We start from the raw sequence: 24,411 nt of genomic DNA, 5'->3' as shown, positions 1-24,411 counted from the left end.
GTAATTGTCACAACAGTATAGTAAGCAGAGGTAGTACCACAATAACACCAGGGACTTATCTGAATAAATGTTGACACCTGAGGGGGCGTAGACTGGACCACAACTCCACCAACACCAAGCAATAACTGGTGCCCTCTGAGAGAAGGGGCTGGAATATATATACTAAAATAGTGGCTGATGGGACAACACCTCCCTGCCACCCAATCAGACCACATACCATCAGATTGATGTGGACTCATCAGTGTCCAGCACAGGGTGCATATGCCACTGTCACTGGGCTGGACTGATGTTACGACACCAGCCTGGACTGGCTTCCGTATTGGGGTAGTTGAGCTGCAATATTGACCTTACCCGCACGCTGTGACACCTGTATAATAAGTGACACATAGTAGGTGGTAGACTCTCTTACATATGTTACATTGGGCCCCAGTATTTTGAAGTTATGGCTCTGGAGCCTGGCTTTATATTGCAACCACCACATTTGGTGCAGACACTTACTACTCAAGAGTTTTTGGCTTATTTTATTTCAGTCTACACCTCGATTGCACAATGGAATTAGCGCCAGCCGAAGAGCTTGCGTCCTGACTTTGTCCATTAGTCTCCATTGTCTTTATAAAGCTGCCGCTATATTGTACCTCTTTATAAATAATTGATGCTAATAATTACAATGCATTTTAGGAAATGTTTTATATTCTTCAGTGACAGTAGTTTTCGAGATAAGAATTTTAGAATAACCATATCATTAGTTAGTCATAAACAAGGTACGCTGAAATATAATTGCATCCTTTTGTATTTTGAAGCTTAACATGTTTGCAAATGATTCAATTATGTCTCTCATTTGGCCAGTGAATGAAGTAGATTCTCATGTGTTCATTTCACTCAACAAAGAGAGCAGGTTCTTTCACGTAATGGTGATCGAGGTATCCTGTTAATTAACGCCGCTTATTCCGGAGTCATAACTGCTTACAATTTTACCTGGAAATCTGTATTAACAGCATGTGAAAGGGTCCTTATGACTATGCACAGATGAAGCAGCGTCAGGGGCGGACATACCATATGTGCAGCCTGAGCACCTGGGGTCCTATAGGGCTTGCCGACACCTTACAAAGAAAATAACAGTGTTTAATACTAGATTGCATGTACAGTAATTACATCTATTTCCTAATGCATATAAAGCACTAATATATTCCACAACACTTTACGCAGCACTCTCAAGGGCCAATTTTATAGCAAGTCGAGTAAACAACCAGTTTGTTTTGGGTTTCTTGGAAGAAACTGGAGTAAACTAGATTCACATAATTTTTCATCTGTATTACTAGAATTGGTATCGGTATCTAATGCTATGTGACCTATTATTATGCAATGCCTTCCAGATCCATAGGCTGCATACTAAGGGTTAACCTCATGAGAAGTTTGCTCAACAGGAACAAAATCATGCAAATATATGTAAAGTGAATGTAGATATTGCCCCTGGTTAAACCTAGGAACCCAGGGCAATATTACTAAGCACTGAGGCAAAAGGGTTAAAGCGACTTTCTGGTGTCGGAACAGAATTCTGTCCTGGGACAGAAGGTGGAGGTGGATATTTTACCTGCAGTTGTTCTTCTCCGATCAGCCGGTTTTGGGCTCTGTTTTTGACTGTTCAAAATGGCCGCAGTAATTTTATAACTCCCTAATGTGCGGTGTTCTCTGAATAGTCAGTGCTAATCATGTGAGCAGCTCTCGCTAATTGAAGAGCCGGTATAGTTCATCGATAAGTCTTACACCAGCAATGCACTGTAAGGATTGCATTGGCCATCTTGGGCGGCTGAAAAAGGGATCTGGAACCAGCGGATTGAAGGGACCTCTCAGAAGAGCAACTTCCTATAATATACAATCTTCGCGCTTTTGCCTTGGAACAGAATTTTGTCTTGAAATCTTTTTTATCCTGAAGTAATTTTAAGGTGCCCCTGTCATTAGACATATGCCCTTTACAATAATTTATGCAATGTTTCTAAAGAGGTAAATTAGCAAGGGTGAAGTCACTAATGCCATTTGGTAATCAGCTACTAAGGGTGCTTTCATACGGGTCAGAATTTGACTTCAACATACAGCTGAATCTGCTGTTGCGAAATTCTGTACCAAAGCCACATGTCTAAGTTCGCATTCTAGTACGAAATTGTCATCAGAATTAACCCTTTTCAATCCAATTTGTATTCTGGTTTTCCTAGGGGGCTTACTCTTTTTCTGCCATTATACAACGGCGCTATATGCTGGCTAAAGCCAGTATTGCATGAGGTGACGCGTTGGATAGGCTTCAACAGCAGAGAGGCTGGCAATATACAGTAAGAGAACCCCAATGGGCGTCTTCCAACATCGGAGCTGTACAGCCTTAAATCATAATGTCTTCATAGGTCAGACAGTGGATTGGAAAGGGTTAAGGCATTTTCAATTCTGCATCAAATCTGCACAGAAGCATGTGGATTTTGGTGTATAATTTTCTGTGTGTTGCAGTGTCCCTAATTCCACCCTTGTGAAAGCACCATATTTAGACCTTTTTTTCTAAATTTTCCTGGATGGAGGAAGTAGTTTCTGCTTACCCCAAACTCTTCACATGGGTACATTTTTGATCCATATTACAGTTTAATTTTTTAAATGGGATTGGATCCCGATAGAGAGGTCAGGGGCATTGTCTTATGTACTTTATGTAACAAATCCAGCTCTGTTTCATTACATTAATACTTTCCTTTTCTCCTTTGGCCTTTTCACTTACTGAGGAATCGTGTGGTTTTAGAGGTGCTTTCCATAAGTGGACTATAGTGCAATCAATTAGACCACTTGTAAGCAAGCATATCTATTCAGTAATGACTGGATGGAGGTGCCTTCATCCATACCCATTAGCATTATACAGCCACCACTGGGGCATGACATATATAACGGATAGACAAAATCCTTTGCTGCTAGATCATTGCATTAGTCACGGCTCCTGTAAAGTCAGAAGTCACATGATATAAATGCTTTCATTTGGTTCTCAGCGGTAGTCCATTAACGGCAGACATCTTGGAAGACCATATAAAAAGCACATATTAAAATGCTCGTCAAGAAATAATTATTCAAAGATGGTCAGCAGCTACAACAAGGCTAGACCTACTGTGAAAATTGGGGACCTATAATATTCCAACTGTTGCAAGATGTCTATGTAAACCGTGAATGCAATGTTCATCCTTCTATCAGTTATATACATGTTCTAAGTAATTCTAATTGTGATTTCATTGGATGCTTACCTTACTTATCTCTTGTCCTTCACAGGGTTGGTTAAACTAGGTGTTCACTGTATAACTGGACAAAAAGTGGCAATAAAGATTGTAAACCGAGAAAAGCTTTCAGAATCTGTCTTAATGAAGGTAGGTGCACAATATACTTTATACTTACTGCTAGAAACATAAATGTAATAAAGCACTTAAAGTCAAGAGTTCCCAACTTCTATAGTGACAGTTCTGTCTTGCATGATCTAAGTCAATGGATCAAGAAAGCAAGAACTCGGAGATTAGATCCAATGGGGTACGGTTGTTTTGAATCATAAACCTTCATTTAGAAATTAGCAGGAATTGAACTCAAACCTCACAGATGGCCTGTTCTGTAATGTCATTGTGACGTGTTAGAAGACATTTTTAAGGTGATTTTCCCTTTAAGTTGTTGACCTGGTTTGTGGAGTTCCTGCAAAAAGTTGGCAACAGTAGCATTGTCAAGGTGGGTGTTATCTGTAACTACAGGGTGGGCCATGGAAAAATAGCCTGTCTCCAATCCTGGTACCACACTCTTATGAAAGCTGTCCTAAAGATAATTTGTCTTTGTTGCCCATAGCAACCAATTACAGCTTAACTTTCATTTTAACTCATCAGTATAAGAAATGAAAGCTATGGGCAGCAAAGAGAGAGATTTTCTTTTAGACAGCTTTCATAAATCTGTCCCCTGGTGTTCTTCCTGGAACAGTGAATAATCATTGTGGAAGGCTATGTGCAAAGAAGATCAACTAAGAAACTGCAAAAGGCCTTTGCCAACGATTGGCCAAGGTAAAAGGGTAAAGTCCCCTGGGGCAAGCACAGAGTCATTGCTGACTCCTAGGGTGACGTTAGATCGTGACATTTTCATGGCAGACTGTTTTTGGGGGGTGGGTTGCCATGGCCTTCCTTTTACCCCTCAACAAGTTGGGTACTTCATTTACTGACCTCATGAACTTTTCCAGTGACACGGTTACATTAAGGCTTGTTTTTTTTCGGGAAACTTATTTTTCAATGATACCATCTAATGTATTGGAAAACTTTTAAAAAAAATCTCTAAGTGGAGCAAAATGGAAAAAAAAATGCAATTGGGGGGGGGGGGGGGTGCAGTAAAAATAATTACATGTAAAAATTATCTTTATTTTATAGATCAATACTAGAGATGAGCGAGCATACTCGTCCGTTCTTGATGCTCGTTCGAGTATTAGGGTGCTCGAGATGCTCGTTACTCGAGATGAGCACTACGCGGTACTCGTCTCGATTAAACGAGCACTGACCATTGAATTCAATGGAGCCGGCAATACAGCCGGCTCCATTGAAAGCAATGGGCTGCCAGCGATCTTAGGATGAATTTTCGGGAAGGGCTTAAAAATATAAGCCCTTACCTGAAAATCATCCTAAAATGTGTAAGAATAAAAAAAAAAAAAATGTCAGCATAAAGATCGTTCTCCTCTGCCACAGCTGTAACAGCTGTGGCAGAGAAGAACGATGTTAGCCCATTGAATTCAATGGAGCCGGCAATACAGCCGGCTCCATTGAAAGCAATGCGCTGCGGGCGAGCGTGGGAGTGAGACACCCCCCCCCCCTCCCCCCGCACTGTGAGCATAAACTTTTTTCTTAGTCCCCACAGGGAACTTGAACTTGGGATCATTTGATCGCTTATACAATATAATGCAGTACCACAACATTGCATATATAGTGTATTTCTGTTAAGATGTACCACAGGCACATCTTAATAGGCAAAGATTGATGGTGGCCCTTGGGACCTTCAGAAGGCCCTGGCTGCCATGTCACCTAAACAGCGTCACATGATTTATATTGTGAAGACATTCGAGTCCTAATTTGCAATATTTAAATGCTGATGTCCCCAAGGTCGAACCACGATAATATAAAATGTATCACTTATTTAATGGGTAAATGATAAATGCTTTCGTTTGAATGTCCCTTTAGCAGCATCACTAAGAGGGGTATTTTTATATTTCTACAGTGCCCCCCTGCATCTAAGTTTGTGTTGGTTAACCCCTTGCTGACCGAAAAGTACATGTCTCCCCCCCCCATAGACCAGTCGACAGGGTGTGTGTGTGCTAATGTATGACAGGTGCGAAGTGTATTGAACAGCTGACACACATTCGCAGCAGACACGATCAGAGCTAGCTGCAATCATGGCCATTTAACCACTTAGCGATGTCACACTACATTTTTTTAATAAAAACACAATTGCTATCACCGTGTGTGTAAAAGTCCAAACTATTAAAATATTCATCCTCTATAATGAATGCTGTAAACTAAAATGACACAGACACAATGTCACAATGGTATCTTTTGGGTCACCCTACCTCCCGAAAAAGTTAATAGGAAGTAATCAAAAAGTCTTTCGTACCCCAAAACGGTACCAATAGAAGCTACAGCTCGCCCTGCACCATAACAAACTCTCACACAGCCCCATCGATGGAAAAGCAAAACAGTAATAGGTCTCAGAATATGGCAACATACAATTATTGTTCTCTTATTTACTATTTAAGTGAAGATGATGATGATTGACTATTCAGTTGTTTCCGACTCTGGGTCACCCTATGGATCAACTCTCACCATTGTCTTCTATCCAGTACAGCTTCTTGTAACTGGCAAATAGTCATGCCAGAACTATTTAAGTAGTAAAGCATAAAAACTATGTATATTTGGTATTGCCCTTTACACAGGATAACTGTCGGGCAAACGATGCCCGACACTCGTCCCTATGTTTCCTCGCTCCTATGCTACTGCATGGGAACTAGCAGAGCTGGCTAGTTTATGGAGAAGCCAGCAGGGGGCGGGGCAGTGCAGGAGATTTCTCTCCTCTCGCTCCCCTGCCCCTCTCCATAGAGATAACATAGCGGCCGTTTGCTACTGAACGGCCGCTGTTTAAACTGAATGAAACGGGGAAAGAATTGACTGAAAGGAAACGGGGAAAGAATTGACATGCCACGTCTTTGAATTCCATGCAGCATGTCAGTTTCAGAGCAGTTTGGCCGCAGTGTGTGGGCAAGGTTTTTTCAAATCTCGTCCACTGTGCTGGCTAATCCCAGGATTGAAGCCGCGGGCGGAATGTCCATGCAAAAAGTCAGCATGGACATTCCGCTGCAATTACGCCCTGTGTGAACCCAGCCTTGGGGGGCCCATAAGGCCTCTCTTCTCCATATAGGGAGCCCAGTACTATGAATAAAGCATTGTAGTTGGGGGTCCTGTTACAGGTTTTGCATCAGGGCCCGGGAGCTTCAAGTTATGCCTCTGGATGTAATTGTACTGACCCATAGAATAAAGATAACAAGTCATTTTTACAACTTCAAGAATGCTGTTAAGATCCAATTAACAATGCAACAATTGTATTTTTTGCATTTTACCCCACTTAAAATGCTTTTTGAAGTTTTTCATGCTACCATTAAAAAATACAATAATAAATCCTCATGCAGCTATACTGATAGGAAAATAAAAGTGTGCTGGACAATGGGACTGAAGGACTTGGGATGATTTCACAAGGGGATGGAGCTCAGCAGTGGACAGTGAAGGTCCTGTGATGATGGAAATCAGGTGAAATTCTATTGTCAGGGAAGTGCTGAGACTTCCAGTTCTTTATACCTTCTGACATCCCATAATAACAGCCTGGATGTGATCTAATTTGTAGTTCTGTTATACCCCTTCCCTGTAATGTCTTCTAATATCACATAATGACAATATAGGGCATGCTGGGACTCGTAGTTCCCTCTTTTATATTCTCCCCCTGTGATTTTTTTCTGTTAACCCCCGATGTCCTTGTACACCTTGCTTAGGGTATGTTCACATGTGATAAATTCATTGCTGATTTTCTGCGCTGGAAAATCCAGCGTATTGCAGCACCAGCAAGGTGCATGGGATTTTGAGATATCCAGTCCGCATGTTGCTGAAAAAATCCGCAGGGTCAATTTGCACTTTGGATTTTCCGGGCGGATGTCACCTATTTCAATGATAGAGTGAGATCCGCATCAAAACCCATGCTGAAATCCGCATGTTGCATGCGGATTTTGACGTGGATCTGCCAAAAAAAATTCATACGGGCGGGTTTCACGTACAGGTTCCATCTGATAGCGATATGGACAGAACTCTCATGTGTTATTAACACATTGCTGCTGAAAGATTGAAAAATCCTATTTTTGGGCGATTCCTCATGATGAATCGCTCATTATTTTCTATGGGATCTTTGAAAGAAAATCGCATTGCACATGCAATATCACGAAAACAAAGACGCGGAAAAATTGCGATCCGCCGTGGCAGAAGCGCGATCGCCCGTGTGAAACTAGCCTTCAGAGGTTGCTCAGTAACTTCCGAAAAAACTTTGAGAATATCGTGCAATAAACAAAACTGTAAATAAAACGGCGCTGACATCCAGTCCAGTGCAGATGCTCTGGTAGCTGCCAGCTGGTTTTGCTTCCAGGCTGTCAGCAGTGATGTGCTGTACCAGCATGTGACTACCGCAGCCGATCACCGGCCTCAGCGGTTACCGTCTGCCATCACCGTGCAGCAGGGAGCAGTTTTTTTTTAATTTTGGGACAATTTTTCTACTGCTTTTTTGAACTACTTGACAACAACTTTACCAGGCAGCTCCAGAGCTTCAAAGTCTGTGCCCAGATGCCAGGCCTTACTGTATAGTTAGACTATAGCCTACTGAGCAGTCCCTGGGCATTGTTCTGGGAGTACAGCGCCACCCTCTGCCCTTACTTTGTGTGCAAAGCCCTTAGCAAGGAGTTGGTGAGAGGTAAAGAGAATTGCTCCAGGGTCAGCCTAAGGGCTCATTCACACAAGCGTATTCAGTCACACGCTGGCCGCATTGCGGCCAACAATCACATCAAAGAAGAATAGCCGCGATCGAGACCCAACCTTAAATAGCGTTTTCTTGTCCATCCACACAAACGTATCACGGGAAAAATATACAACAAAATACACAGTTCATGTAAGCACCCCACCTGGGTGTAGAGTTTAGGGTCGTCTTCCCTGTCAAACTCCTGGTCTGCACTAGACCCTGGGCTAGGCAGCCCTTGCAGCTCCACAAACCTGTCTCTCAGCCAACGTCTCTCTCAACTTCGGTGTGAGTCCAGGGTTGTCGTCCCTGTCGGACTCTAGCCTTTGCTAGGCCACCAGCCTGCAGCACCTCTGCTCTGCTGCGCTGGTCCTTTCTCTGCTTGGGTGAGTCCAGGGTTGTTGTCCCTGTCGGACTCTGGCCTTTTGTAGGTCACCGGCCTGCAGCACCTTAGCCCTGCTGTGCTGGTCCTTTCCCTCTCTCTAACCTGATTCTGGCAGGAACTGGTCCTTTTCTAGTTCCTGCTCCACCCCTTTGTGCTAACCCTCGCACCAGAAGTCCTGTCTGCAGCCCTCTACAAGTCCTTCTGTGTACTGCACTACTACTATATATATATATATATATATATATATATATATATATATATAAAATTTTAATTTATTATTTTAGGGGTGCTATATTGCTGTTCGCATTGGGAAGCAGGAAGGCTAGGCACACCCCTGCTTGAAAGACAGGGAACAAAAAGTTTAAAAAAAAGGCTCAGAGTCCAACAGGTTAAATTAAACTTATGCAGGGTTTAACCTATGCTTGGTTGAAGAATCTGCTTCCAGTTCTGCGTGCAGTTGGAAGCATGGGCCAGGGGGTATGGGTTACATGCCACTGCAAAGAGTCATTCTTTTAAATAAGGTCATATCCATATCACATCTCGCACTATCAATACTGGTTTAGATAATTTCCCTCCAGGGGAAGTCACTTTCTATATGCCAGACTTTCGCTCCATGCATGTCATATGTGTGCAGCTTCTCTGTAGCATTGACAAGCTGTAGTGATAATATTTGGAAGGGTCAGCTCTCTACTTATAGCACAGCTGGAAAAAAGCAAAAATAGCATTTCATTACGCTGCCTAGTTTAACCAATCTAGGAAAGAAAATATGCCTTTTCAGCACTCTATTCTGGGAACCAACTAACACTTCGAAAAAATACTGCGCATTTCAAGTGTATTATTTTTTCACTGCTATTTACAAGAGCTTTTGGTGGCATCTTATATTAAATATTTTTTATAGGCCACGGCGTTCATGAACAAAGGAAAAAGTGAAAAATGCCATGTTTCTTTTTCACCTCAATTAGAAATTATGTAAAGTTTGCTGGTATATTATATGATCTGTTGAATGGCACAACTGAACAATGTAGTTCATCCTGCAAAAAACAAGCCCGCATGTATCTATATCAATGGAAAAAGTTACGGTAGGTTTTTTTCAAATGTGAGGGATAAAAAAAAAAAAAAAAACGAAAAAGGGCTGCAGCCGGAAGGGATTAAACTATGAGGTCTTGGCTAGCATTTATAAGATGTTTATCATGGACCTTTATGAAAAATAAAATACAAAGAGCATTGATTATGTGATTTAGTGGTATTAAAATACTGTGCAACTTGTATGAGCATAGTCTTATTGTGGTGGCATCTATGCTCCATCAATTGGTGCTAATATGCCATCTTTAGTGTTGGTTCAGCCGGTTTGCTGAACTGGTGTATAACACTAAGAGCCATAACAGCCCTGTATAACAATTTTAGATGGCTTTTATGGTTCTTAGACAGTGTTATTCACCCAGGGTGCCTCTTGCTATTCTGCTGCCTGAGGGCGCATTCAGACGACCGTATATCGGCCAGGTATTCACGCCGGCCGATATATGGCGTCTCTCTCTCTGCAGGGGGAGGAGGCTGGAAGAGCCGGGGGCAGTGCTCTAAGCTCCCGCCCCCTCTCGACTGATTGTTGGGCGTCCCCACCAATGAACCCTTGTCGATCTACCATTGATGACCTATCCTGCTGAAAGACCATCAATAGTTTACAACTGGACACCCCCTTTAAGGACCTATACTAAACAGATCCATAATACAGCGGATGCCTAATTTGTAAGAATTAGACTTGTGGACTTTTATTTACTTTCCCCCTGGAGTAGCAGTAATTGCACTGTATTGCATTGTTTTTACATAAAATTGATATTTGTATTATGAAAACATAAGTATTGTTACTTTCTTTTGTTGGGAATTATTAGAAATTTGAAGCCTCCTTGATGGCACACATAATAGATTTCTAGCTTTAGCAATATAACAAGTAGCAGTGTACCCGTGAAAACAAGCCATTATATCGGCATCTACCTTTTATCACTCAGATTGTAGCAGAGCTGTCTGTCAGATGTGCATGGGAAGTATTAGACATGGGAGCCCAAAAACAGGGCAGCCTCAAGAAGCAAAATGACAAGTTCAGTTCTGCCACATCTGTATTTCAATTTGCATTTCCCTCTAATATTGACCTGTTGGCTTTATTCTCATTTCTGCAGGTGGAAAGAGAGATTGCTATCCTGAAGCTGATTGAACATCCCCACGTTCTCAAGCTGCATGATGTCTATGAGAATAAGAAATATTTGTAGGTATTTACAGACATTCCCTTGCTTCCACCAGCCCGCGGAGCTATGGGCATCTGTATTCCTTGGCATGAGAAGCACATGCATTGTCTCTGCTTTAGGCAGCCTTTACTTCTAAGCATTGCTTAGTAATCTGGATGTTATGTAAATTACATGCATCTTGCTTTTAATGCCTTGCTGGTTTACAAAGACATATGATAACTGCTTGTTCTTCTTTTGTAAGGCTTACATGAAATATTCAGTAGAGTTTTTGAGCAAACTCGTTTGCCAGGATTGCTGCTGGCTCAACATCTCATATTATGTTGATAACCTGCTGTAGAATAAGTGCAAGGAGGGCATGAGAATACAATCGTAATGGTTAATTCTTTTGTTTTTTCCATCTAAAGACCACTCTAATGAAAATAAATGTAAGACCAACAGTAAAATGAGTCCTTGTATTGTCCTCTTATATTAGGTTGTTGATTATATCCGTTCCTGGGAAAGCCGAATGACAAGTAATATGGCTGCTATTGCAGCTTCCACAGGATTATTAATCAACTTTTTCAGATCTGCCCACTGATCGATCCAATCCTAGATTAACCCCTTCAGTGGCAGTTTATTATTACCATGTCATGCCTCACAGGGCAGGTTTTTTAAATGAGTCAACAATACAATAAAAACCCCGGAAGATTTCAGATGACAGCTCAGTACTCTGCACATTTCAGCACTAGAGCTGTCCACAGAAATCTTCCGGGGCTTAACTGCATGGTTATTGCAACAAGCCCCGAAGATTTTCCGGGCGTGCCACTAAAGGGGTTAATGCATACACTATCCTACCAAAAGTAATTAGACATCTAGTAGTATTTATTTCCGTATGTTAATAGTTAGCAGGGCCTTCTTTGGCCCTAATGACATCAGATTTTCTCCATAACATACTTTGTACTAAATCTGATATACTTTAGCTGGGATTTTTCTCCATTCAGCTTGCAAATGTCTGGCAAGTTCTCTCCAAGAAGATGCATCAGCCCAGTGGTGCAAGGAGCGTCATCATTGGACAGTTGAGCAATGGAAGAACATTCTATGGAGTGGCGAACTTTGCTACTCCATCTTCCAGTCAGATGGACGTACCTGGGTATTGAGGATGTCTGGGGAATGCCTTTTTCTGGAGTTAAATACAGCGGAGGTTCCTTTGTGGTCTGGAGATGTTTTATGTGGGTTTGAGAATATGGTTGCTCCACAATTGGACTGTCAAGTCAGTAAATATGCATCCATCTTCTTTGCAAGAACTCACCAGACATTTGCAGGATGTATGGAGGGAAATACCAGCTGAAGTGTATCAGATATTAATAAAAAAAAGTATGCCTCAGAGAATATTCAATGTAATTAGGGCCAAAAGAGGACCCACTAAGTATTGATATATGCAAATAAATACTATTGATTCTTGATCAGGTGTCTATTTACTTTTGGTAGGACAGTGTAGGTAGACTTCCCATTTAGGAGTTCATGAAAACTGGTTGACAACTATATGTAGAATATAATAGTAGTAGTATTGGTTGTCAGCAGGAAATTGATTTAAAAGAAAAAACAGAGGAGGACAACTCAAGGATGATAATCGTTTGGTATTAGAAAAGCTTCTTTAATATTAGGTGATAATTATTAATGATAGCAGTCTCATTGGAGGATACATTTATGTTGGCACTGCAAGCATTGACATTGTACTATCCACGATCTAATCATTCTTTTTTGCAGACAAACCCTTTGTGTCTTTGTATAGTGTGTAATTGCTTATGTGGGTAAAGGCCCTTTTATACGCAACAATATTGCTCAAAATTCGTTCAAACGGCTGAAAGCGAGCAATAATTGTTACGTGTAAACTATTTGTTCACATGTCGTTGGCCGCTGGTTTTTATCCCGCATAAAAACATTGTGGAGCCGCTCAAAATTTGTCCCATTTGGATGGAATTCATGCATTTTTTTGAGCGGTTTGCTAACTTTAATGTATTCATTGTGTTTGCTTTGCATACATAATGAATACATTGTTTACTCATGTTAGGAGAAAACAATGAAATCTGCTGGCCAGATAATCCCTCGCATAAACACACGCCCACCTAAACAAATAATACTGAGTTTATTTTAGCTAATGAAGGAAATGGAGATTATTAAAAGCAATTATCTGTACATGTAATTTTATGCAAAAATGTCCTCAGTTCGTTCAGTCATGTGGCCGATTTAGCGGCAATCGTTGTGTGTAAAAGGGCCTTAAGGCTGTTTTCTCATTGCATTTGCCCTGTATATTTGCATATGCTCTGGAAAAACTTGCGGCACATACACAACACATATCTGTAGGCTACCATTATAATGATAAAGGCTAAGGTGTGTTCTTTTGGTCACTGACAGGTGGTGTACATCCAGGGATATTATTTTTTTACTGTATAGAATACAATGCATTTTCCATACAGATGCATCCAATTAGTCTATGTCTTCTTTAACATGGGTGCTTATGAATGACCTATGACACTCAGTGGCAAGCTTTACACTTATAGTCTGGTTTCTTTGGATGGGCACTGCAGAGTAAATGTGAACAGTACCTAATTCGTTTATGAACCTCTGTAAAATGTTGGAAAATTCAGTTTCTGTATTAGGCCGGTCTCACACGTGCAGATTCCTATTGCAGAATCCGCAATCGGTGTCAATGTGGAGTATCCACAGCAAAATGCAAGCATTAAAAGGCATGTAAAATTTTCTTTTTTGCTCAAACCCATGGATACGAATTGCGTAATCCGTGAACGGAGGAAAAATTGCAGCATGCTCTATTTTGCTGCGGACTCCGCGCAGACTGCTTCCTTTGAAGTCAATGGAGGCCGTCCGACCCGCAGCCCATATGCAATTAACATTGCGTATGGGCTGTAGGTACCTACCTGCGTCACTGCTTAGCGTCGCCGCTGGAAAAACAAACATTTGAAGAATTTTTTTTTACTGCACCTGTCCAACGGCGATCCACCATGGTCATCCGCAATTCAGGAACAGAGGAACAGAGGGTCGCCAGCTGGGCTCGCAGCCGGAATCTGCTGCGGGCCTCCCGCATGCGGAATACAACCCGTTTGTTTGAGCCCGGCTTTATGCATATTGTTGATCATATAATAAATTTATAATATTTATATAATAATATAAATAAGAATAATATCATATTTCCTTTTCTTAGGAAACTACAACAGTGGAAGGTTTCATTCACACAGTGCAGTTTAGTGCAGTATCTCATTTTCTAGCTACCATATAATGCAGACAAACCTGAATAAAAATAGAGATGCAAAGCAGGATAGCAGCTAGATAGAATTGTATGGATGTATGCTAATATAGAACAGCACAATAATAGAGTACATTGTTTATGCAGTATAAATGTATTCTGTCGTGGGCATTTTTTGTGTCTACTCATATTTTGCCTGCTGCACTTTGGCTGGCTTTCTTTCAGATGACATATTGCTACATGTAAACGGCTCTGGGCATGGTCATTTAAGGACATGGAAATGATTGTGTTATGAGTTGTGAGCATAAAAGCAAAGCACAGATCTTCTGAACATCAATATATATGATACATATTAAAGCTAAGGGCACTGAGATACATTGTAATACAACATTTATGTGAGGTTATGCACTGTACAAACCTTCAGATTTCTCTGCCTCTGGAGTCTTACAACTATAAGGATGCTATGTACAAATATTAAAAAGCTAGTAGAAAGCCCATCCCAGGATATATATATATATATATATATATATAGTAACCAGATATCTCGATTTAGGCGGGACAGTCCAGCTTTGGGTCCCTGTGTCCCGCCTTCCGTTAGGACCCCGGGGGGACAGCCATTTGTCCTGCTCTCAGCACGTCTGGTCACCATAGTGATTACCAGCTGGGGTGCTGCAGCTCCCTACCGGTAAGCACTTTGTGGCGCCGCGGTGGATGCATACACTGATGGCAGTGTGTGCATCTGAGATCTTCCTCCCCCCTTCCCCACTACAGGTCGCTGGGAACCGGAAGCCGGGAAGTGCTGACAGTGGAAGGTCTACAGAGGAGGTGAAGGGGAGTGCCGCATAGTATGAAATTATTTGTGTGTACGTGGCTAATTTTCAGTGAAAATTCACACCAATAACACAGATTTTTACTGCTCTTTTGGATGCAGAAATGCTGCGGAATTTGTTTAGTCTTTTTTGAAATGGCCCTGTACTTTTTATAACGACGGAGCTAAAATCATACGTCGCGATAAGCCCATCTTAAAAAAAATAAAATATATATATATATATATATATATATATGAACTAGTAATTATTAGAAAATTATAGTGCCAGTGTTCCTGATGGCACGATGCTCCACACAGCTGTGCTACATGCACATCACACACACAGCACTGCTACATACATTATTCATCCCATATAACAGGGATCAGAAGCAGCACAACAGTGGGGATAAAGGACCTGTGATGAAATCACAATCATGCTGCACCCCTGATCACATGACGGTAATGCTCATCTTGAGTGAAGGACTTACATGCTCCACGCCTGATCACATGACGGTGCTGTCATCAAAGGTCCTGCATCCTTGTGCAAATTACGGTGCACCATAAACCCCCTGTGGCCTCAGTTGCTATGGAATACTAACGAATACCTAGCCGGAAAGCAAGTGTGTGCGTACAGGACCTGTGACAATGTCACTGTCATGCGATCAGGGGCGGAGCATGTAACTCCCACACTGGGGATGAAGGACCTTTGATGACATCACCATCATGTGATCAGGAGTGGAGCATGTAATTCACTCACAAACCCACTCACTCACGCACTCACTCACGCACGGACAAGCAGGTTGTCATTAATAGTTTGAGATATATATTATCCAGACTCAGGAAAATGATTCAGTGGAACGAGGAAAAATGAAGCAAATGCTATTTCAGATACACAAAAAACTCAGGGCAAACCAACGTGGAGGTCCTTTACATGTTGTCCCACTGGCTTTCTTTTGTAGACACTGATGGAATCTTTCAGAAGCCTCCGCAGACCTTTCTTTTATTTTTAGCACGTCTGAATAAAATATTTCCTGGTAAACAACATTCTAGTGAAGTTTATTGTAATGTGCAGTAGGTCGTTGGCTGGGTCAGAGGCTTATATTCCTGGTTATGTTACAAGGCCTGTTAAAAGGGCCAGACACTGATTGAGGAATTCTGCCTTCTAATAGGTAGCGCTGCAGCGGCATTTTGCCATCTGCCATTTGCATATCAAATTTACCAGAGGAGAATGCATGGCCATGTAAATCTCCTCATGCCTTCTAGGCAGCCTGCACAAGGAAAGACTGTACCCCTCCTGACCCACATCATAGGCTTCTCACCCAGTCCGCCAGCAACCTACTGTACACTGATGAGGGCCAAAAACCTCAAAACAGTTTGCCTATACACGGTTATCTCTCCCTTCTGGAGAAGTTTGATGACGGAGGCATTGCACCATTACCAGAGTTAAAACTTGTAGTTCCTAATTTTCAACACCACCTGTAACAGGGTCTTCAAATTTGTATGGCCATTTTACATCTCTGGTATCCTCTTATTTGGCAGCAAGTCTTTAGATTCTTCCAGAACCCTGGTTCAGCTGCAAATTCTCTTGCCCATATTCATGTAGTTATACCAAGGACCTACATAATCATTGAAGCAGACCCTCTCTCTGCTAAGAGGCTGTGGAGAAGGGTGCTCTGCCGAGGTTGGTCCCATACTCCTTTCCATTCCCAAGAAATATGTAAACCTTTACAGAGCCTCCATTCACCACAAGCAGAGGTTTAACCCAGTGATCTTGCTACTGTTTCTTGTGAAAGGAATCAGAGAGGGAGCTTACAAGTTTTAGGTCCTCTTATCTATCTATCTATCTAGACGAAAACCCTCACTGACTGACTCACTGACTGACTCGCCACTAATTCTATAACTTCCCGGTGTCGTACAAACTTGAAATTTGGAACAACCATTGAACCATTGTTTAGGTCCTAAATAGGAAAAGTAAAGGGGTTGCAACTTGATTATTCACTTTTAAGCAAAAACGTAAGTGACTCTCTATGTAATGTAACTAATAATACACGTCTTAACTGCATAAACGAGAAATTTGGCCAAACCGACCTTTACGTGTTAAAAAAGGAATTGTGCGAAAATCCGTGATACATGAAAGAGTTCTGTTCTCAGAGATCATAAAGCCTACGGAAAGGATTTATATACTGAGGAGAATCTACCTTACTTCTATGTGTATATACTGAGGAGAATACAACTAACCTCTTTGTGTATATACTGAGGAGAATCTACATCACCTCTATGTGTATATATTGAGGAGAATCTAACTGATCTCTGTGTATATATGAGGAGAATCTAATTGACCTCTGTGTGTATATACTGAGGAGAATCTAATTGACCTCTGTGTGTATATTTTTAGGAAAATCTACCTCACCTCTGTGTGTATATACTGAGGAGAATCTAACTGACCTCTGTGTATATACTGAGCGAAATCTAACTGACCTCTGTGTATATACTGGGGAGAATTTAATTGACCTCTGTGTGTATATGCTGAGGAGAATCTACCTCAGCTCTGTGAGTATATGCTGAGGAGAATCTACCTCACCTCTCTCTGTATAAACTGAGGAGAATCTACCTCACCTTTGTCTGTATATACTGAGGAGAATCGACTTCACCTTTTTGTGTAAATACTGAGGAGAATATACCTCACCTCTTTGTGTATATACTGAGAAGAATTACCTCACCTCTATGTGTATGTACTGAGAAGAATTACCTCACCTCTATGTGTATGTACTGAGGACAAGTTAACTGACCTCTCTGTGTATATACTGAGGAGAATCTACCTCACCTCTATGTGTATATACTGAGGAGTATCTATCTCACCTCTGTCTGTATATAATGAGAAGAATCTACCTCACCTCTATGTGTATGTACTGAGGAGAAGTTAATGACCTATTTGTGTATATACTAAGGAGAATTTACCTCACCTCTATGTGTATATGCTGAGGAGAATCTAACTGACCTCTCTGTGTATATATGGAGGGGAATCTAACTGACCTCTCTGTGTATAAATGGAGGATAATCTAACTGACCTCTGTGTGTGTATACCGAGGAGAATCTACCTCACCTCTGTGTGTTTTAATTGAGGAGAATCTACTTCACCTCTGTGTGTATATACTGAAGAGAATCTACCTCACCTCTATGTTTAAATTCTGAGGAGAATCGACCTCACCTCTGAGTGTATATACTGAGGAGAATCTACATCACCTCTATGTGTATATATTGAGGAGAATCTAACTGATCTCTGTGTATATATGAGGAGAATCTAATTGACCTCTGTGTGTATATACTGAGGAGAATCTAATTGACCTCTGTGTGTATATTTTTAGGAAAATCTACCTCACCTCTGTGTGTATATACTGAGGAGAATCTAACTGACCTCTGTGTATATACTGAGCGAAATCTAACTGACCTCTGTGTATATACTGGGGAGAATTTAATTGACCTCTGTGTGTATATGCTGAGGAGAATCTACCTCAGCTCTGTGAGTATATACTGAGGAGAATCTACCTCACCTCTCTCTGTATAAACTGAGGAGAATCTACCTCACCTGTGTCTGTATATACTGAGGAGAATCGACTTCACCTTTTTGTGTAAATACTGAGGAGAATATACCTCACCTCTTTGTGTATATACTGAGGAGAATCTACCTCACCTCTATGTGTATATACTGAGAAGAATTACCTCACCTCTATGTGTATGTACTGAGGACAAGTTAACTGACCTCTCTGTGTATATACTGAGGAGAATCTACCTCACCTCTATGTGTATATACTGAGGAGTATCTATCTCACCTCTGTCTGTATATAATGAGAAGAATCTACCTCACCTCTATGTGTATGTACTCAGGAGAAGTTAATGACCTCTTTGTGTATATACTAAGTAGAATTTACCTCACCTCTATGTGTATATGCTGAGGAGAATCTAACTGACCTCTCTGTGTATATATGGAGGGGAATCTAACTGACCTCTCTGTGTATAAATGGAGGATAATCTAACTGACCTCTGTGTGTGTATACCGAGGAGAATCTACCTCACCTCTGTGTGTTTTAATTGAGGAGAATCTACGTCACCTCTGTGTGTATATACTGAAGAGAATCTACCTCACCTCTATGTTTAAATTCTGAGGAGAATCGACCTCACCTCTGAGTGTATATACTGAGGAAAATCTACCTCCCCTCTATGTGTATATACTGAGGAGAATCTATCTCATCTCTATGTATATATACTGAGGAGAATCTACCTCACCTCTGTGTGTGTATATACATGATGAGAATCTACCTCATCGCTGTGTATATACAGAGGAGAATCTACCTCACCTCTATGTGCATATACTGAGGAGAATCTACCTCAACTCTATGTGTATATACTGAGAATAATCTACCTCACTTCTATGTGTATGTACTGAGGAGAAGCCAACTGACCTCTCTGTATATATACAGAGGAGAATCTAACTGACCTCTATGTATATACTTAGAAGAATCTAATTGACCTCTGTGTGTATATGCTGAGGAGAATCTAATTGACCTCTCCGTGTATATACTGAGAAGAATCTACCTCACCTCTATTTGTATATGCTGAGGAAAATCTAACTGACCTCTGTGTGTATATACCGAGGGGAATCTACCTCACCTCTATGTGTATATGTTGAGGAGACTCTACCACACCTCACTGTGTATATACTGAGGAGAATCTACCTCACCTCTATGTGCATATACTGAAAGACTGTAAAGTACATAAGAAAGCGGCCATTGACTGCAGGGATGGAGCATAGCTTTAAGGCTAAGAAGGGGCTGAAACCTCTAGTCTGGGGGTAAATTTGAAAGCGGCGTTGCCTTTAAAGGGAAAAAGTGAGGAGAGTGTGAGGGGTGGCACATTCTGCAGAGGGACATCGGTACATGCAGTCTGAGGAGAATTTACCGCTCCTCTATGTGTATACGTATTTTATTCCTCGGTTCCTCTGCAATAACCACAACTTCATAAAACTTTCTGTGTGAACAACAGGTAAACACCTGTACCAAAATAACTTGGGCAAAGCCGCGTATATCATCTAGTCCAAGTATATGGGTGAAGTGGTGATCCAACCTCTGTTGAAGAAGGGGCCAATTTGATTCCAAGCTATATTTGTTTGGAAAACATTGGTTAACTGGTTAATCCCTGGAACTGACTACAGCACCCCCACTGGCTAACAAACATTTCCTGTTCTTTGGGGTAACATAGCTTACATATATCCTTGACATGTAAATGGGGATAAAGGCAAAATTATACTTGTAATTTACAAATCCATCCAATTATGTCAGTCTGTGCCTATATATTGCTCTTGTCGAGGTCATTCGGTACTAGTAACCTGAAGCACCCTTCTATAAAGTATGACATCCCTTGTAAACACTTTGGCTTTAGGGGTTCTGACATCTCATCTGGATGTAATTATACAACAGTCAGGCAAACTAGAGAGTACAAGGTTAATCAATGTAGGAAATGAAGGATAATGCATTAGATTAATGACTAAGTCATATTTCCAGGAAACCCAATAAATGCAGTTTAAAAAAGACTCTGTAGTAGATGGCGCAAGTGGAATATCATATTTTATTCTGACTTATGTGTAAACTAGTGTACAGTATATTAGTCTAATGATTATCCGTCAGACCATATTTAAAGATCTGGTATTTGGTGCTAACGGTACGCATTATGCTCCTTCATTTGTATCTAACAGGATGGAGCTGTAGTGGGTAGTCAGCCTGACACCGGCTTTACACAGCCCTAATATGGCTGCATTTTGGCATTTATATTACAACTACAAACCAAACTTAAAGGGGTTGTCCCGCGAAAGCAAGTGGGTCTATACACTTCTGTATGGCCATATTAATGCACTTTGTAATGTACATCGTGCATTAAATATGAGCCATACAGAAGTTATTCACTTACCTGTTCCGTTGCTAGCGTCCTCGTCTCCATGGTGCCGTCTAATTTCAGCGTCTAATCGCCCGATTAGACGCGCTTGCGCAGTCCGGTCTTCTCCCTTCTGAATGGGGCCGCTCGTGCCGGAGAGCTGTTCCTCGTAGCTCCGCCCCATCACGTGTGCCGATTCCAGCCAATCAGGAGGCTGGAATCGGCAATAGAACGCACAGAGCCCATGGTGCACCATGGGAGAAGACCTGTGGTCCACCGTGGGTGAAGATCCCGGCGGCCATCTTCGCAAGGTAAGTAAGAAGTCACCGGAGTGCGGGGATTCGGGTAAGTACTATTCGGGGTTTTTTTTAAACCCCTGCATCGGGTTTGTCTCGCGCCGAACGGGGGGGCTATTGAAAAAAACAAAAACCCGTTTCGGCGCGGGACAACCCCTTTAAGCCAATATAGGTTTCAGTAGGACCACGAGGAGGGTTGTGTTGCGAAAGTAACACAAACCCTAAAATGCATACTTCTTGTGAAATGGTGAAGTTCAGCTCTGGTAGCGGGTGGAATCACATGGAGACATCAGAAACGGAGGATGGATTTCTCTTTAACTTTGAAATGAACACTTTGACTTAGAAATGTTTCCAGTTTTAAGATTCATCTTGATTTAAAGATGGTTAAAGAGGTATTCCCAACTCAGACTTATGGCATAGCCCATATCCCACCTCTGGGATCCGCACTTATCTCCTCTTCCGGCCCCACCACCCCTAGCCAGGCTATACAAAATGGGTAGAGGTGGTCAGGATTATAGAAACGGTCAAGTGACCTTTGCTGTTACCATAAGACAGCATTTACACAGGTGGGTGTGATATCGATCCGAGAAATTTGAACTGATATTGCACTTGCAGACTGGCGATTTTCCCTGTGATTGTGATGCGTTTTGCGCATCTCTCAACATGTGATTTTAACATATGTGTTTCACGCATATGAAAATGGCATGTTATTTTAATAGGAAAAGTAGAGGTCGCACTCGCATGAAAATCGCATCTGCATGCATGTGTGTGTTTTTGATTATTATATCTTGATGCCACCGGAAACTTACGGTTTGACAGGGCTTGGATGTGGGAACGCCCCTGTCACACCCCTAGCTCCTGATTGGCTGAATTCCTGAAGAAAATACAGTCCCCGTTGCATGTCCCCTGAGAGCCTTCAGGAATTCAGGGAATCGGGAGCTGGGGGTGTGACAGGGGCATTCCTACATCCAAGCCCTGTCAAACCCCTAGCTTTCTGGTGGCGTCAAGATACAATAATACCGATATATGCTGCCATCTGAGCTATCTTCCCTTTCCCTTCCCCTTGCTGGCTCCCCTCCTCTCTCCTCCCCTCCAGGCTGTCTGCAGTGGGAGGGGGCAGGGGCGGAGCTAAGCTCCAACATGGCTCAACTCCACGACTTGGAGCTCAGTTCTCGAGTAAAACTTCAAAGTTAGTTCTTTCTGAAATGTCTCAGTGTTTCAGAATAAAACATACACAATGCAGTAAGCAACTTTGTCCCGGGTTCCTGTCGCCCATGGTATGGGCAGTATGATTCTGATGACAGAATCCCTTTAAATTATGCAGAAGGAAATGATTTGAGTGGAAAACACATAGTAGTATTTTGCAAGATAAATATTATTAGTTAAACAATAGTAGTTTTCTAGTTGGAGCGGGGCTTTAAAATGTGGGATTGCATTCATTTTTTTAAGTTTTATCCATTTCTAAGAATGAAAATGTAAAAAGATGCACAGATGCTTCACATTTTTATTTTCCGTTTTCCTTCTTTGCTAGCTGTCAGGTGCAATTTACATCCCTCCCATATCTCCATAGTAAATACTTCCTATGCTTTTTCTCAATACTTTGCAGTATACTGTATATACAATTTGCAGTAATAGCACATACTGCATAAATGGCTATTTTGAAGAGTACTTGCATAATATTATAGACTGTATATTTCTTTTAAAAGGTAGTGAGGGCCATATATCTAAAGCATAATTTCTGCATTTTTAATTCCTGTGACAATTCTATAATAAAGGCAGCATAAAATGTAAATATATGTTACATGGTATAGTATTTATTTGTTAAGGTGTTAGCCGATTCTTTAAAATTGATGGACTATGCTTAAGATAACCCATCAATATTAAATTGGTAGTGGTCTGACTCTGCTCCCCCTGAGCTGTTCAGCTGTTTGAAGGGACCATGGCATTATCTTCACTGCTCCATACAGCACAGCTCCATACTTTTAGCAGTGGCTGTGCCTGGTATTACAGCTCGGTCTCATTCACACGAATGGGATGAAGCTGTAGCAAATTGTAATGTTAGGTGCAGCCACTACTTCAAGTATGTAACTGTGCCTGGTAAGCAATGAATTGGACACAGCTCCTTCAAACAGCTGATTTGCAGTAATGCTGAGCATCAGACCCCCACCGATATAATATTAATGGCCTTTAATATAAAGAGGTGGCCAATCCTTATCAAAGAAAGACCTATGCAAAAACTCTAACCTGCTTGTACATTTTATTAAAGGGGTATTCTGGGCATTTACTATTGATGACCTGTTCTCCAGTTAGACCATCAATAGTTGATTATCAGGGTTCTACTGCTCAGGATCCCCGCCGTTTAGCTGATCCTCTGTTTCGCTGTCAAGGCGGTGAAGCCGGACATCCACATTGAGTTCGGAGCCAGAAGTGTAATAGCTTCGCTCCCATCTAAATTCAACCAATTTTCTTTATTCCTTCTGTGTAAGAGCTGCATATTTAAGGCAAAGAACCATACGGGTATGCCATAGATAACTGATTGGGTTACCACCTGTGGGACTCTCACCTATGGAGACTCCTCAGCTCCATTACACCTGGTAAACATGGAGCCTTAAGGCCCATTTAGACAGAACGATTATTGCTCAAAATTCACTGAAAAGCCATCTTTTGAGCAATAATCTTTGAGTGTAAATGTGCCCATCTTTCAGTTTTCTGTCGAACGATGGATTTCAGTTCTGCATAAAATCCATTGTGCAACAGAACAGCTGATGAGCAGGACTGCACGCTGTGTTCTGTCCGGGGAGAGCTGATAACAGCTGATTACATTGTCTCAGCTGTAATTAGTGCAGCAGAACAAGGAGAATTTATTCAGAGAACAGCGGGTGGTCTGTTCTCTGAATACAGCTCCTGGAGGTTCACAGGCTACTAATTGGTACTAATAAGCATTAGTACAAAATAGTAGTTTTATGCAAAATGATCGCTCAAAAGCCATCTTTTGAGTGATCATCTTTCTGTCTAATTGCACCTTAAGACTTAATTGAAAGATGATCCTGCATGTGAACGTCTCTTGCCATGCAAGTTTATAGAAGTTATGGAAAGAACCAAGCACCAGCCACCTCATTTGGTAAAATGGAGGTCAGGGGATATTTAGGGAATATTCTGTGGGTATGCCGTAAATGTCTAATATAGGAATATCCCATAAAGTGCTTTTTAACAGGAAAATGAAAAACAAATCCTGCACTATAAAGTGATTCTTCTGACAAGGCCGAAAATTCAGTTTGTGGCCAATCAGGCTAGTATCATGTCTTTGTTTAGCATACAGATCAGGAAAAGCTCCCAACATATACAGTAATATGAGCAGAGTGTTATTATCCAGAAGTATGCCAGCGGAGTGTTTCCCTGGCACATGGTTGCTATATATCAGTATTCTTTTGATTCGATTGTATTGAAAA

At 41.5% G+C, this 24,411-nt stretch overlaps 1 protein-coding gene across 2 annotated transcripts in view; it reads left to right on the top strand.

The window, feature by feature from the left end:
* Positions 1 to 24,411, top strand: part of BRSK1 (BR serine/threonine kinase 1) — a 301,897-nt gene that overhangs the window by 141,057 nt on the left and 136,429 nt on the right. For both annotated transcript variants that reach the window (XM_066607747.1, XM_066607746.1), the window contains exons 2-3: positions 3,289 to 3,383; positions 10,627 to 10,712. In XM_066607747.1, the coding sequence (XP_066463844.1) occupies positions 3,289 to 3,383; positions 10,627 to 10,712 (181 nt within the window). The remainder of the gene's footprint in view (positions 1 to 3,288; positions 3,384 to 10,626; positions 10,713 to 24,411) is intronic.

The sequence above is a fragment of the Eleutherodactylus coqui genome, chromosome 6, assembly GCF_035609145.1.
Source record: "Eleutherodactylus coqui strain aEleCoq1 chromosome 6, aEleCoq1.hap1, whole genome shotgun sequence".
NCBI classification, from domain to species: Eukaryota; Metazoa; Chordata; class Amphibia; order Anura; family Eleutherodactylidae; genus Eleutherodactylus; species Eleutherodactylus coqui.
The sequence above is the reverse complement of the archived record's forward strand: the minus strand, read 5'-3'. Positions and strand labels throughout refer to the sequence as shown.